The sequence below is a fragment of the Stenella coeruleoalba genome (assembly GCF_951394435.1).
Source record: "Stenella coeruleoalba genome assembly, chromosome: 17".
NCBI classification, from domain to species: Eukaryota; Metazoa; Chordata; class Mammalia; order Artiodactyla; family Delphinidae; genus Stenella; species Stenella coeruleoalba.
The window spans coordinates 46,324,111-46,341,429 of record NC_137163.1 but is presented as its reverse complement, the minus strand read 5'-3'; the positions used below and the strand labels follow the sequence as shown (position 1 = coordinate 46,341,429).

At 38.3% G+C, this 17,319-nt stretch overlaps 1 protein-coding gene across 8 annotated transcripts in view; it reads right to left on the bottom strand.

Annotated features, from left to right (window-relative positions):
• LOC307175752 (metabotropic glutamate receptor 7-like) overlaps positions 1-17,319 on the bottom strand; it is a 111,112-nt gene that overhangs the window by 85,066 nt on the left and 8,727 nt on the right. For 5 of the 8 annotated variants that reach the window (XM_079901207.1, XM_079901208.1, XM_079901206.1 and 2 more), the window contains exons 2-3: positions 16,101-16,182; positions 14,048-14,138 (exon numbers count right to left, since the gene is read on the bottom strand). In XM_079901207.1, coding sequence (XP_079757333.1) covers positions 16,147-16,182 — 36 coding nt within the window. In that variant the 3' untranslated portion in view covers positions 14,048-14,138; positions 16,101-16,146. Of the gene's footprint in view, positions 1-6,937; positions 6,981-14,047; positions 14,139-16,100; positions 16,183-17,319 lie in introns of all 8 variants that reach the window. The other 3 variants (XM_079901209.1, XM_079901205.1, XM_079901204.1) reach the window with 1 other exon arrangement.

Here is a 17,319-nt window from a genome sequence, read left to right as displayed (position 1 = left end):
CTCTGTTACAGGGGAAGGGACATGGTCCTTAGCATGTGCTCTGTGAAACAGAGGCAGCTGAGGGTAGAATTATAACACAAGCAGAACTGGCTTCAATTCTTCCTTCTTAGGTCTTTTTCTTCTTGTTCAGCTGTTCAAGGAACTTGCCTGCCCTCTGTCCCTGCCAGGACGATGTTACATCTGCCTGGATAAGTAGGTCACCATTGTATATCAGGAAAGGTCTTATTTGTAATCATCAGGAACCAGATACGGCTAATTTGAGCAGAAAGGAAACTTTTGGAAGTTTATGGTTAGGTCTCAGTAACTAGAAGCAGACTAAACAACCGAAAGCCAAGCCCATGCTATTGCAATTATAGGATCAGGCCAAAGTGATGTTATAAGTCCTAGCTGGCCTTGCTACCAAGCAGGAACAGGAAACAGGAGGTTGACCCAGCACTGCTGGCCTTGCTTCTTTACATCATTTATTTGTAATTCAAAATCCAAGAGAGGGGTGCAGTTGGCCAACCCGAGGTCGCCCGACTGTTTTCCATCTGTAAGGGAGACTGAGCATGTGAGTAAACAGTGTATCTGACATGTTCAGCTTGTATAACGAGAGGAAGGCTCTGTCTCTCACCAAGACCCACAAAGTGGAAAATTACCCAGAGAGAGGAATTTCAGATCAGATGCTTGGAAAGTTAAAAACAACAACAAACAAATGCAGATGTGGAATTAAAGACATGGAGTCATTAAGAACCTATATGTGGAGTGATTCAGACCTGAATCACTTGTTCACATCTGGAGCAAGCTACTCAATCTTGCTGAGCTTCAATTTTCTTTAAAGGAAACAACGTGGAAGATGATGTCCACATGTAACTTGTGGTACACATGAAGGAGGGTAGCACAGTATATGATGCCTGGCACATCCTATGCATTTTCTAAAACTACTAGTAGTACTATTATTATTGTTACTTATTATACAATTTATTGTAGAAATTAACAGGGAGAGTATTAATAAATGTTAATACAGTGCTAAGTGTCACATTTATGATCTCAACTAATTAGTTGTTGATTCAACAAACATTCCACATATCAGAAAATAACCTGTTAGTGTATATATATATATATATATATATTTTTTTTTTACAGAAGAAAAGAAACCCTGAGGCTTAGAAAGTGTAAACAATGTACCAAAAGTCACTCATTTAAGAGGTAATGGAATATAATTCAGCCTTAAAAAAATGAAGGAGATCCTTTCATTTGTGACAATATAGATGAAACAGGAGTGCATTATGCTGATGAAATAAGCCAGACAGGATAAATACGAATGATATCATTTATATATGGAATCTAAAAAGAAAAAAAGCCACACTCATAGAAACAGAGTAGAAAACTGGTTGCCAGGGGCTGGGGTGTGGGTGGGGAAAAGAGGGGAAGACTGGTAAAAGGGCACAAACTTTCAGCTGCAGGATGAATAAGGTCTGAGGATCTACTGTATAACATAGTTACTACAGTCAATAATACTGTATTGTATAACTAACATTTTCTGAGAGAATAGAACTTAAGTGTTCTCACCAAAAAAAGAAAAAAAGGAAAAAGGTGTCATGAGCTGTTAGATGTATTAATTAACGTGATGGGAAGGATCCTTTTGCAACGCATATGTATATCAAATCATCATGATATACTCTTTGACTATCTTACAGTTTTGTCAATTATACCTCAATAAAACAGAAAAAAAAGAGGTAATAAAGATGAGACTCCAATCCAGGATTATCCAGCTCAAAAAACTACACTCTTAACCATTACAATATAGTATCCATCCATATGTTGTAACTGTAAAATGCTTAACACAAAGGAAACGTTAAATAAATGGTATTTATTCTAACTCTAATGCTTACTAGATATTAGTTATGTGGTATGCTTTACTTCTAACTACAAGGGTATAAGGTGCAAATTCTTGCTACAGAACATAAAAGCCCCTGTGGTACCCTGTACGATAAACACGGTACCTGTAAATCTCTCATCTCTCAACCCAGAGTCTCCTCAAGTTGGAGGTCTTTACCCCCTTTATAATGTGGGAATAATGCCTTTCTCACATTTGCACTGGGCATGAAAATCCATACTTCCAGGTGTATACTGAACCTCCACTTAGCTCCTCGTCACCTTGGAATCACCAGACCAAAGATCATTTATTCCATTAATATAAATGATGTAGGGATAGAAGTACAGAATATACAGAGAGTGTTGGAGGAATCCAAACAACAAGTCCTCCACTCTCAAAACAAGTTTTAGAGTTCCAAAAGTAAAGAGCAATGTTTGGAAATAAAACTAAAAATGAAACTAACATCTACAATTAGCCAAGTATTTATTATGGGCCAGGCTACTTACTAGGCACTTGATAAACATTACAGCTCATCTTCCTGCAGTCCTTCAAAGCATATAATATTGTTTCTATTTCATAGAGAAGAAAATTGTATCTAAGCAGGTTAGTGATTAGCCCAAGACCACAGGGCTAGGCTGTAAGAAAAGAAGGCCAAAATGGTGATGGATGTTATAACTAGAAGATTATGGCTAATCAAATAAAAATATTCAAAACGGTCGTAATGTATTATGAGGATTTCTTTAGAATAACTTGGGTGCCTTAGTGAATACAGTAGTGGTAGGCACTACAGTCTCTTTAATTTGCTAATCATACAAATCTACTTTAATATTCTTGGCGACAAGGAGCTAACTACTGATAAGACAGCTTCTTCAGTTTGGGGGCTACTCCAGGGTGAAATGCCGGAACGTCTTACTGCCTGCAATGTTACCTAGTTCTACCAGGGGGAATAAAGCAGAACAAGTAGCCACTGTTCTTGACAAATGGATACAGTTTCAGTTTTTCAAACTATGAGTGTCAGATTCATTCATTGTATCAGATAGATCTGTCAAATGGCTTTGCCCATTTACTAATGGATGGCACACTGCAGACACACGTTGGGTCAAAGGACTCAATGTCACTTCATTGATACTGTCATCAATATAATTTGTATTGGCATTTTGTCTCACCCTGACTTTACGGACTCTGTGAGGAGATCCAGGTCTCCAGACCATGGACTGATCACCTCTGCTTGACACAGTATTCTCTGCTCATTTCCAGAGGGGACCAAGGATGAGCTCTTGTACTTCTGAGTCTATTCACCCTACCTGGCAACACATACTAGCTGGGCTGATTGGATCAAGCAGGAGCCCCAGAGTTTACATTTCCAGCTGCATTGGAGGAAACAGAGGCTATGCCCCAATCCCATAACCCCTCACTTCTTACTGCTAGCCTATCCTAGGCTGTTCTTGCTGATAGGAGTACTTCATGCTAAAAATTAATTTTGCTTACCTGATGGCAGTCACACAACCTCAAATGCCATTTTTATAAATAAGGCAACCACCAATGGAGTGTGATTTAGGGTTTTTTCTTCTGTAGACCCTGCCTACCCTATAAAATCTCCCATTACTGCATCATGGAGACTATAATCCCTTTCCGAGGGAATAGATTCTTTCCAACCATAAGATGAAATAAGAACTTACATTTCCACACTGCCCAAAAGGAAATAAATTGATTACAAAATGCAGGAGAATGACTGATTTTCCACATTTGTTGTGTTCATTAAAGGGTTTTTGAATAGACTTGACAGTATTAAAGAAGTTCAACACACACAAAATAAAAATTAATAAATGAAGAGAAAAAAATTGCATTTACAACAAATAACAAAATAAACACACTGATATATAAAAGGTTGTTATACATCGATGAAAAATGGATGCCATAAAGTCACAAAGTAAAAAGTATTAACAGCCAATAAAGATATGAAAATATGTTCAACTTGCTATTATTAATCAAAGAAATACAAATAAAATAATTCAGGTGTCATATTTTACTGACTAGAATGACAAAGTTTTAAAAAACTTGATAATACTGGTATTGATATTGATAATACTGGTACTGATGAGTGTGTGTAAGAAACCACATTGGATGTTAAATTCTTGGTAGAAATAAAAAGCACGGTAACCTTTCTGGAAGACAATATGTCAGTATGTACCAGAACTGACAACCAGCCATTCAAGTTCTAGAAGTCCATTCTAAGGAAATAAACAAATGCTCAAAGACATATGAACAAGGATGCTTGTCTCATTGTTTAGCAGAGCAAAACAGGAATAATCTAAATGTTGAACAGTAGGGACTGGTTAAATAAATAACAGAATGCTGTTCAACCATTAAAAATGATGCTGCAGATTTTTATTAGGTGATGAGTAATCATACTTATATTACTAAATAAAAATGTTATAGAACTGTTTTGTAGTTTGATATAATAATTAAAGGTATTTTATACTTGCATTGTATTTATATGCACCCCGTCACAAAAAAGTTTCAAAAGATACCCTCAAAAATGTTACAGAGATGATTTATCAGAAATGGGATTTTGAGTTATTTTTCCTTTTTTCTTTAAATCCTTTCAATTTTGGAGTTTCTGCAATGAGCCTGTATTATTTTTACAATTAAAAATATTTAAATTTACAACAAAAGGATCTAAATTCCTCCAGTTTTCCATGTATTTTCCACCCTGGCTCAGGGTATTTGTGTAAAAAAAAAAATCAGCTTATTTTCTCTTTTGTATCAATCTAAATTTACTTTTCATAAGTTAACTATTTTAGTCTGGCAAAAGGTTCACACAGGAAAATTGTTAAGGTCTGAGTATTCTATTACCTTTAAAAGCACTGGAAACTTTGAAATTATTTCTTTCAGAATTTTCATATAATACTGAAAGGCGGGGGGGGGGGGAGGTAGCAAAATGAAGGGAAATAGATAGTAGTAGTCAACTTCAATTAAGAAAAAGCAACAAGAGGCAGTTTGTACTCTTTTGATACGGCAGAAGGCCCATGTGTCAACTCATGCTAAAAAATGTATATATACACACACATATATATGTTTGTGTGTATTATATGTATATGTGACACATACACATAATTAATCCACAGTCTTAGGCTAATCACTCATTGTGGCAGAAACGACGAGCTGTTGACTACACTTTAATTAGCTCCTCCAGCCTGTAGAGGCATCACTAGGACCAAGATAGGAACAACATTCTCCATCTCCGCTTGCATCTGGGTATGGTTCTATCCCAAAGAATGTGACCAGAGGTGACCTGAAGAGTTTATGTCTGAAGGATAACGAGTTGATAATTGTAGCTTGCAGCTTCCTCTCTCCTTTCCTTTTTAGGACAAACGTAGAGCCACTTGATGAAGGTGGTGGGTCCCTGAATAACTGAGCAGAAAACTGACCCTCAGACCACCAAAGTCCATACTACACTCCTGAGTGAGTGAGAAATGAACTGTCCATGTGTTGCTCCACTGACGTTTAAGGTTTATTATTTAGTGTTTAACTAACGCATTTTTTCTTTAAACCTCAGTTGCCTTCTCTGTAAAATAAAGTCTTTGAAAAGGATCCACTGTAAGTTTTTTCCCTTGCTTATGTTTTTATCTTAGTTTTTAATTCTCAGAAACATTGCGCGCATTTTACCTTTTAAGTTAGTAAGTCTACTTTTTTTCCCACAAAGACGGGTTCTTCAAGTTATGGAGAAGTCATAGCAGACTGTTGCTTCAGTTTAAGATACGCATTCACATATGAGATGAGAAGGGTGAGGACCCAGAGAAACGCCTTTGACAGAGGGGAGTGAGAGCATACTGAAGAATGTTTAGTAATAAAGAATTCAGATGGGAGTAACGGATGGGTTACATCTAACAGATTTGCTCAAAGGAATTCTGGAAAGGCAAATATGTGAAAATGTATAGCACAGACATGAAATGCCTTTTGGTCCCTAAATGGATTTCATTTCAAAGACGTGCATATTGCAAATACATGTACCATAACACTTCTCTGTCCACTTCTAGAATTTTCTAAAGCCTGACAGAACAGCTGCAGAGAGAGGATGTCATTCCAAGATAATCGACTGCAAGTGACTAAATTAAGATAAAAATGTCCTTAACCTTGAACAGTTTTTAAAGAGATTTTAGAAGAAAGGAGCCCTCCAGGGGGTTGTATAACTATATAATTGTACCCTTTCTAAAAGGCTATTTACAGATACATAATGTTTCCCCTCCATTCTTTAAAGTAAAATATAGGATAAAAAAAAATAGTTTGGGGATAATATTTGTTTGGGACAGCAGGCACTGCTAATCAGTACCACTCTCTCCTTATTCCTTACTACCAGAGCCCTGGTTTAGGAGACCCCATTATCCTTAAGGCTAAGGTGGCCAGTTTAAAATCCGAGCTGATGAGATCTAAGTGCAAGTCTGCTGACCATCTGTGGTAAAAAATTTGCTCTCTGAGTTAGACACTGCCTTTTTTTTCTTACTTAATTTCTTTTTTTTTTCCTTTTCTTTCTTCCTGCCCAAATTGTTGGAACACTATTGGAGATTCCGGGGTCACTTTGAAGCTATGTGGACGTGCTAGAGATGTGGAAGCTGGAAGAGCGAAGCAACCCAGTCCCCTGGTGATGCCCTTCAGCAGCTGGACGAACGCTAGAGGGACTATCTCCAAACTTCCTGCTACCCGTGGAAAGTAAGGTAAATCACTCATTCACTTTCTGTTACCTACTAACTGATCCAGAACTCTAACCTCAGGGTTCTAGAACCCTTCTCAGTATCCCATAGTCATACTCATGTTCCAGACTCCTGATCATCAGACTTGCTTATAGCAAATGTATGGGGAGGGCAGGCTCTCCTGAAAGCCCTCATACTTCCTCCCCTACCCCCACCACACACAAATAATGATCTTTATGTCCACTCATCCCTCTATCTACACTCAGAGGCCAGGGCCCCCAGGAAGGCTTCACTGACAACCCTTTACTCCTCTCTACATGCAGAAAGGGTAGAGGTGTGGGCTCTGGAATCAGACTTCCTAGACTTGAATTCTTAATCTGTTACTTACCAGTTTAGGACGTGGGCAAAGTAGTTACCTTCTCTGGACACCCCTGTAAAAGAGGAACACTAAGTAGCACCTATGTACCTTACTGAAAGGATTAAATGAGCAAATGCAGGTAAAGTTCTTATAATTTTTTCTTGGGTCAATCAATTCTAGCTGCTATGGTTACCTTTGGCTAATTTAGGGCAGAGTCCCTTTGCCCTCCTTTGGTTCTCTGGGCCCGTCTCATTCACAACACACACAACCGCATACTGCATTCACAACACACAACCGCATACTGCAGAGTTTTGAAAGGTGGTTCTCAAAATGTGGTCCCTGGGCCAGCAATATCAGCCACACCTGGGAACTGGTTAGAACTCTGGCACTGGAGCCCAGCAATCTGTGTTTTAACAATATTCTCAGGCAAATCTGATGCACACTAAAGGTTGACGACAACTGAGAACATCTGTCTCACACTCTCCTGGAGGCATTCACCAAAAATAGAGTTACAGGACCTTACACCTGACCAGCTGGAGAAGGGGTCTAGTAATTGCCCTGGTTATCATGCTTGTCATGATTTTTCAGCACCTAAATGTTTGAGAATCACTGCCATTTTGAATGTGTGTTTCACTTGTCTGTTTTTCCAGTGGACTTTACTTCCTTGCAAGGGAGGTTTGTGAAGATTTGTTGCTGTTGTTTGCATTATTAGTTTTATTATGCTAATTCTAGAATCTCTGGTGCATAGTGCAATCTCAGGCAGGAAGTAGTGGCTCATTAAAACAGGTATCCCAAAAGTCTTAGTAGAACTTCAAGATTAATTCCTTCAGGAAGAGGTAAAATTGTCATTAGATGCAGATGATATGATACTATATAGAGAAAACCCCAAAGACTCTACATGAAAACTACTACAACTGATAAACGAATTCAGCAAGGTAGCAGAATACAAGATTAACATACAGAAATTGGTTGCATTTCTTTATACCAACAATGAAATATCGGAAAGGGAATGTAAAAAACAATGCCTTTTAAAATTACAACCCCAAAAATGAAATACTTAGGAATAAACCTCACCAAGAAGGCAAAAGACTTATACGCGGAGAACTGTAAGACATTAATAAAGGAAAGTGAAGATGATTCAAAGAAATGGAAAGACATCTCATGTTCTTGGGTTGGAGGAATTAACATTGTTAAAATGCTCATACTACCCAAAGCAATCTACAGATTTAATGCGATCCCTATCAAATTACCCATGACATTTTTCACGCAATTAGAACAAATAATCCTAAAATTCATACAGAACCATAAAAGACCCAGAATCGCCAAAGCAATCCTGAAGAAAAAGAACAACGTTGGAGGCATAGCCACCCCAGACTCAGACAGTACTCCAAAGTCACAGTAATCAAAACAGCGCGGTATTGGCACAAAAACAGACATATGGATCAATGGAACAGAATACAGAGCCCAGAAATAAACACACACACCTCAGTTAATCTTTGACAATTAATCTTTGACAAAGGAGGCAAGAATATATAATGGGAAAGAGACAGGCTCTTCCGCAAGTGGTGTTGGTAAAGTTGGACAGCCTTATATAAACCAGTGAAGTTAGAACACATCCTTTCACCATACACGAAAATAAACTCAAAATGTCTTAAAGACTTAAACATAAGACATGACACCATAAAACTTCTAGAAGAGAACACAGGCAAAATATTCTCTGACATAAATCATACCAATGTTTTCTTAGGTCAGTCTCCCAAGACAATAGAAATAAAAATGAAAATAAACAAAGGGGACCGAATCAAACTTACACGCTTTTGCACAGCAAAGGAAACCATAAACAAAATGAAAAGACAACCTACAGAATGGGAGAAAATATTTGCAAATGATGCGACCAGCAAGGGCTTAATTTCCAAAATATACAAACAGCTCATACAACTTGATGACAATAAAAGCAAACAACCCAATCAAAAAAATAGGCAGAAGACTTAAAGAGACATTTCTCCAAAGAAGAAATACAGATGGCCAATAGGCACATGAAAAGATGCTCAACACTGCCAATTATTAAAGAAATGCAAATCAAAACTACCATGAGGTACCACCTCACACCAGTCAGAATGGCCACCATTAAAAAGTCTACAAATAACATATGCTGGAGAAGGTGTGGAGAAAAGGGAACCCTCCTACAACACTGTTGGTGGGAATGTAAGTTGGTGCAGCCACTGTGGAAAACAGTATGGAGGTTCCTCAGAAAACTAAAAATAGACCTACCATATGATCCAGCAATCCCACTCCTGGGCGTATATCCAGACCAAACTATAATTCAAAAAGACACATTCACCCTGATCTTCACAGCAGCAATATTCACAATAGCCAAGACATGGAAACAACCTAAATGTCCATCAACAGATGAATGGATAAAGACGATGTGGTACATAGATACAATGAAATACTACTCAGCCATAAAAAAAAGAATGAAATAATGCCATTTGCAGCAGCAACACGGATGCAACAGGAGATTATCATACTAAGCAAAGTAAGTCAGAAAGAGAAAGACAAATACCATGATACCACTTATATGTGGAATCTAAAATATGACACAAATGAACCTATCTATGAAACAGAAACAGAATCAGAGACATAGAGAATAGACTGGTGGCTGCCAAGGGGGAAGCAGGTGGGAGAGGGATGAACTGGGAGTTTGGGATTAGCAGATGCAAACTGGTATATATAGATTGGCTAAACAACAAGGTCCTACTATATAGCACAGGGAACTATATTCAATATCCTGTGATAAACCATAATGGAAAAGAGTATGAAAAAGAATGTATATACATATGTATAACAGAGTCACTTTGCTGTACAGCAGTAATTAACACAACGCTGTAAACCAAGTATACTTCAATAAAAAATAAGTTAATTAAATTTTTAAAAAGATTAATTCCTTCAGAAGAACAAGTACTACACATTCACAAAAAAAGCACCCTTTGAAAGTTTAAATTTTTGAATTTCTTTGCCACTTCCTTAGTTTTGATCATCTTGGACAATATATTTTTAATCCTGACTTTTAAAAAGAATTGTGTTTCAGTGTTTGCTATCCTTAGAGAGACAGAAACAGATAAGTACAACTAAATACTTGTTTTTCAAAAGTCTCAAAAGTATAAGGGAAATGAAAGTAATTATATCTTCAAATGATTTTGGGGTATGTTTCTAATTTCATACTTCTGATGCGATTCAAGATTAAAACTGTACTAAGACATTTGAGACATGCCGCATTGGTATTAAATGAATTTAATTTTGTGTAAAGTGGCAGAAATATTTTCTTCAGCAAACATACCTGCAGATGTAAAATCACAACCATAAATCTACAAAAAAGCAAGCTATTGAATGAAATCTGATTGGTTATTTCCCTGCAGTATGGATCTGCTAATAATTTAATTTACTACTTGCTAACAGAAGCCAAAATTTAAATATACATATATACATGTCTGTGTGTATATATCTATCTCTTCAATTTTAAACCATTCATATATACGAACAAGTATACATACACATATATAACAATTGTTCATATATATAAACAATTTAAATTAAAGAAAGTACATCTGGTGGCCTATTTTTTCCCCCCGATTTCTAAAGAACACCATATTCTATTCTAGGCAGTGGAATGTAAATCCACCTTAAGGGTTGTTCAATGAGCATATCTGAGAAACCACTGGTTTAGCCAATGATGTACTTATTGAGGGAGGCCCTAGTGCCACTGTCAAGAGCTTATCCACAGGAGAGATAAGAAGGTACTTGTTTGGTTTGTGAAAAGAAGGAGTAGTGAGGAATGGCAGGTAGCTGCAGGCTGATGACACGTGATGTCCGTATATATGTAGAACCAACACACCCATAATTGCACCCATTTTCCATACCCAAATCCAAAGCCTTTATATCATTAATCCCAGGCAAAAATGGTAAGATTCATGTGTGTTACTATCCCACGGCTTCAAGATGCCTCTAAACTCATATGAGTATGTCTTAGTTTTATCAGTGGAGGACAAACCAGGCTTCTATCACCAAGCCCCATTCCATAACAGGCAAACCAGTCCAAGACTTCTCTGAGTGCTGCAGGAGAGTCTATGGAAGGGGCGCTCACTCCACTGTGATGCCTAAAATGCCTTTGCACAGAGCAAACATTCAATACATGCTGAGTGAATGAATGAGTGAACCGGCTCATTTCAGGGAAATTCCATTCAACAGGCTGGCATTCCTTCCTACCCATCTTAACCGTTAAGCTTGCCATCAGACAAAAATTTAATTATAAAACGTTAGAGCTGAGGAAATTTTAGAAACTATCTACTCTCCAGAGGTATACAACTTTAATTTCGTGGTAAAAATCACTAGGAGTGATTTACGAGTCTATCAGACCTGAGTCCAAATTCCACATCTACCATATTTTGGTGAGCAAATAACTACTTCTGAGGCTCTGTTCCATATATGCATTATGGGATATCATAATAATACATACATTAATTGTATGACTATCAGGGGATGAAATGACACAATCCATTTGCCATGGTCGGCTAAGTAATTTGCCCCAAGTAAGCACTCAAGACATTAGCCAATATTAATAGCGGAGAGATGAAAACAAAACTCTGGGACTGATGCCTACCCTAGTGGCCCCAGTGGTCATAATGACTTTCTTCCATTCAGCCTGCTCTCTTCTCACTAAGACTAAGGAAGAGAAGATGAACAAATTAGGAATAACAATTTGAAAATGGTTTTATACTCCCCGGATGAATGGAATTATAATAAAATGATTCATGAGTTCTGCAGAAATATGATGAGACTTTAGATCCTTATGTTAGTTCTCTACAAAACCAATTGATGGCGCTAAGATGTACCTTCCCACCCAGCCCCATCCTTACCAGGATCAAATATCATTGTAAATGGAAAAGTCAACCACACATAATCAACAAGCTAAGTTACAAGCCAGTGAAGTCTCAGAGCTTTGATAGAGAAAATTCAGATTTATCATTATATGTAAAAATAAGATGATATGAAGAACTCAATCTAAAAAATATTACCTGGAGATCTATAATCTCTACAATAGTGCTATAAAAAGTAAAGAGCTAGAAATCTATTTCGATGGTTTTCCTTATAAGAAAGCACTTTCTGTATAACTTTTAATGTACTATTGATGAGAACAATTCAACAAAATCCAAATAAATATCTGCAGATGTCCTACGAGAAGAAAAGAACAGAGTTAGATGTGACGGGATAACTGGACTTCAGGATGAGTAAGACCCTATACTTGACCTCAATAAATTAACATGAAATACAGTGGATGAGTCATGTACAGAATGTCAGAATTCTAAAAGGCCAAGCTAAGTACCAAAAGGAACACGTGGGGACTCTTAAGAAGGAAATAAAATATTGGTTAGTTGATTACGAAAAGGCAGAAGGGAGTAGGTTCCCTTTGGCTGCTCTTTGAAGAGATTACTTCCTTTCCCCCCTAGTCCTGAGGCTAGGGTGGCATGGGCAATAGAGGAATGTGGGGACTGAGAATCATTTCTACTCTCACCAGAGTGGCTGGAAGCAGATTTTCTTACCCGGATGTAGTAGTATGCTAATATTTAAGGGTTCTTGTGGTCAGAGAGAAGGGTTTGAATACTCCGGCTCCATCTCTTGCTGTGGGTCAAGTTTCTTACGTTTCCAACACCTCGGCGTCTTTATCTGAAAATTGGGGACGATGATAATGTCTCCCACCTGAGTGTGAGAACTATATGATACAGTGCATACGCAGGGCTAAATTTGGTGCCTGGCACACAGAAAGTGCTCAGTACGGCAGGCGAGTGTAGTGACAATAAAGGCAAAGATGACGGGGGTAGTGCCGGTGTTGCTTCTGCCCCCAGAACAGGCTCTGACTGGGAGAGAGTTAAAGCACCTTTGGGTTCATGGGGGTTTATATATAAGCAACGGTTGATCAATGTGAGCTGGTTGTCCAAATGATTATGTGCAATCTAAGAAAAAAATGGGCCTCGGATCTGCTCAGCTACTTAATAATATTAGCAGCGGTAGTAGTCAAAGAAGCTAAATTTTATTACGTGTTTATATGCCAAACAACGTGCTGAACGTTTTAAAAGGATTTACTCACTTATTACAAGGAGGCTATACGCTAGGTCCTGATAATGTTATTCGTCTCTTTCAGATGTTGACTGAGCCTCAGACGGGTTACAAAAGCACCTAAGATCCCATTGTCAGTACATGACGGAAATGAGTTCAAATCCAGCCTGTCTGACTTGTTCTTAATCACTAAGGTATGAAATTAAGCATGTTGCCCTTTGCCTGATTCTCCTTCTGAGGCCTGAATATTTCACTTAGCTCTCTGAGTGCAGAAGAGAGAAAATTCTCTCTCCTTGACCCAACTTGGCATCAATATCCAACTCCCCTTCTCAAAATGGGTTGCTTCAACGAGCAGCAATGAATGTCGGGTCGTGGACCAGTCACCTTGATGACTAAGAGTCAGACACTAGGGAAAGAAAATGCTCTGTGACAAACCTACCCTTGTACAGAAACAAGACAGAAATGGGGGGACAGGGCAAAAGATAATGGAATAAGGCATAGGAAAAATAGCACATGGCATCGTGACAGTAATAATAATAATAGTAGTAGTAGTACTAGTAATAGTAATAATAGACTTCACTATGCTCTAGGCATTGTATTAAGTGCTTGGTGTAAGTGACTTCATGTTAACATTGAAAACAAGTCTATGGGGATGAAATATTATTAACATCATTTTATAGGCAGGAGTATTGAGGTTCAGGTAATCAGGTAAATTGCCCAAGCTCATATGGTTAGCAAGTGGAAAGCAGAGATTTGAACCAGCACCTACACTCCTAACCATTATGCTATAACCATTATGCTGAAGACATAAGAATTCCAATGGTCTTTCCCCATAACCCACTCCTGCACTCCAGACTTAAATAGTCCAAGATCAAGAGAGAGCAAGCTTGGAGTTGCCACTCTTCAGTGAGTGTCAATCATTTCAAAACAGTGTATTTGCTAACAAGATGCACTTCCTGTGATAATCTTCTCAACCAGCTATCAAGAAACAGGAAGCAAAGATTCAAGTAACAGTATGTTCCTACTTACGAGGAAGGTGGGACAGCACAGTTGACACTGGGCTTAACTGTTCTGGAAAACGTGGTCCCAGTAGGCATACACGCTGGTACATTTTCCCCACCTACCAAATACAAAAGAAGTATTTCATTTCCATGTTGCTCTTCAAAGTTCCACCTCATTCGTGCCTGTCATTCATCCTCTGGCCTCTTCCTGTCTCCATTTCTGTACAGAAAGGTGCTGAGTCTCTGCTCTCGGATACGAAAAGGGTGTGTTAGGAGAGGGAGTCATGGTACCTCGATGTCTTTTTTTTTTCATCTTAATTCTATTATGCCAACTCCACTGAACTTAATTAGAGTGAATACAGAATTACACAATTACCCTCTGTTCTATTCTTCAGATGTTATATTTTGATAAAATTTACGACATGCTGCTCTCCCCTTGAACACCAGATGAACACTAGAAATGGATGTGTGTTGACATAAAATCTGTTATAATTACAATTAAAGTACAGCTTACATAATGATAGTGTTAACATAAAATTATAGATGTGTAGAGACAACGTGGTCATGCATTTTTTAGTATAAGTACATGCTTAGACCAATATCTGTTAGCGGAATGAAGATGGAAGAGAATTTTGGTTAAGCCACAAAGGCTGTTTAAGGAGTTGCAGATAGCTAAGGGGAACTCAAAGACCAGTAAGATAATATTTCCCCTGCCATGTCTGCAATTGCAAAGTGAAGGGAAGATGTGAAAGTAAGTACCCCTATGGAAATTACAAGACAAGTACATTTTTTTCCTTGAGTACCTGGGTAAATGCTTAAATTCTAATGTATATCAGTGATGCAAATTTTCAACAGAGTTTGATAAATCATAAAATAATAATTATACATATATGTATATAAAACTGCATGGAACTAGGCAGTTCAGAATTACTTCTAATTAAAGAGGTACCCTATGACAACTAACTTAAACCTTACAAAATATGGTTCCAAGTACCCTATCAGAGTGAAAAGCAGGAGACTGAAAGGTTTAGTGTAAATGTTTGTAGTCATGGTGTCTTAACTAAAACTACTGTGTCACAAATACTATTAAAATAATTGTGACATTTTATTCACTTTTACTGCAAACAACAAAACAAACTATAGGTATTTTTTCATTTCAGGTAATTATTTTAGCTAACAGTTATTAAATGTTTTGAGAAGACAGAGTGCTAATTGCATTACTTCATTTTACCTTTAAAATAGCGCTTCCATGTAATTATTCTTAATATCTCCATTGTATTAAAGTGTATCTCTAGTTTAGACCTTTCTTCAGAACTGCAGACTTGTGTATCCAACTGTGTACTCAGCATCTCTACTTGGATGTCACGAAAACATCTCAAATCTTATACCTCCAAAACTGGTCTTTAATCCCCCAAACGTGCTCTACCCCAAACTTTTTCCATCTTAGGTGACAGTAACCACACCTTTCTAGTTCCCCAGGCCCTACATCTCGAATTCACCCTTGACCCCCTCTTCCTTTCCATTCTTGCATTCAATCTACCACGAAATGCTGTCACAACCTTCCCAATGTGCCACTTCTGAGAATTACCAGCCGCTAGCAGCCTGGTGCAGGCCACCAACATAGACCTCGAGGATCCTGTAGTCGCCTCCCGAGATTCTCCCTGACTCCACTCTCTCCCCACATCCTCAAGACCACAGATAGAGTTATGCTTTTCAAACAAGAGACAGTTCATGCCACACCTCGGCTAAAATCCTGCCCCTGGCTGCCTACATTTAGAGTAAAAGACACAATGCATGTGATGGCCTCCCAGGACTTACCCAATCCATCCCATCACATATCCGACCTCCAGCCCTCCTGCTGTCTCTTCCTCCCCACTGACTAAGTCAGCCAGGGTGGCCTCCTTGATATTCCTCCAAGCTGCCCGGCATATTTCTGCCTTAGAGTTTTGGGACTGGTTATTCTTGCTCCCACGGAGTGGTCTCCCCATCATACATTCTGACAACTCCCTCACTTCAAGTCTTTGCTCAAATGTCAACTTATAAAATCCACCCTGACTACCCTATTTAAAATCAGAACCTACCTGTACACTCCTCCAGCACTCCCAACCCAAGCCTCTTCAGTGAGCTTCACATCCTTTTCCTTATCCCGTAGTGCCCATCAACCTGTGACAAAGCATAGAATTTATTTATAACATCCGTTTCCACACGAGAGTGTAAGGAGGGAGAAAGCATGCAAGAAGGAGCACGCAGGCAAAGGCTCTTGTCTAATTTATTCATTGATACGTCCAAGCATAGAGAACAGGAAGATGCTTGATAAATAGTCCTGAAAAAGATACAGATGAGGAAACTAGTAGTAAAGCTCAGAAAGTTTAAGTAACTTCCTCAAGGTTCTAGAGCTAGAAGAGGGTCACAGTAGAATTCACACTTGGGGATGTCGAACTTCAAATCTCTTAGCCTCTCTGCTATCTTTTTTTTTTTTTTCTCCTTCTTTGCGGTACGCGGGCTTCTTACTGTTGCAGCCTCTCCCGTTGCGGAGCACAGGCTCCGGACGCACAGGCTCAGCGGCCATGGCTCACAGGCCCAGCCGCTCCGCAGCATGTGGGATCTCCCGGATCGGGTCACGAACTCTCAACCACTGCGCCACCAGGGAAGCCCCTCCCTGCTATCTTAAGTCCATGCAATTCAGGATTTGTTTTAATCAGTGCCATGGAAATTCTCACTCCACTGAATAGGATCACTAAAGTGTTCTCTGTCTAGATTTATATATATATTTTCCATTTAAACAAAGGAAACAGAAGAGGGGAATTCATCATGGGTTATTGTGGTAGTTTTACAGCAATTTTAGCAATAATGACATTTAAGTAATAGTGATATTTAATGATAGCATAATAATAATAAAATAATAGCTCTTAAATGTATTGAAGACGAATCGCATGCTAAACTCAGTGCTAAAATATTTCCATGTATATTTTGTGCAAAATCCTTATGAATATTCTATCAGATGAGCTTGATGTGTAACTCCACCAGGCATACTTCTCTTATTCCACTTTCAAAGATAAGGAAATTGATGAGAAGTGTGGTAACCGTTTGATCAAGATGAGACTGGTAATAAGTTGCGAGTATGAATTTAAATTCAGGTCTAACTCCAGAATTTGATTCTCAATCCATACATGAAAATTCTGATAATTCCTTTGATAAGGGTATGTTCTCTCCTGGAAAACATCCCCCATTATGTCTGCCTGTGCTCATACCTTCAGGACACAGTCAAGTTTGAAACATGATAAAAATGTTTAAATAGTG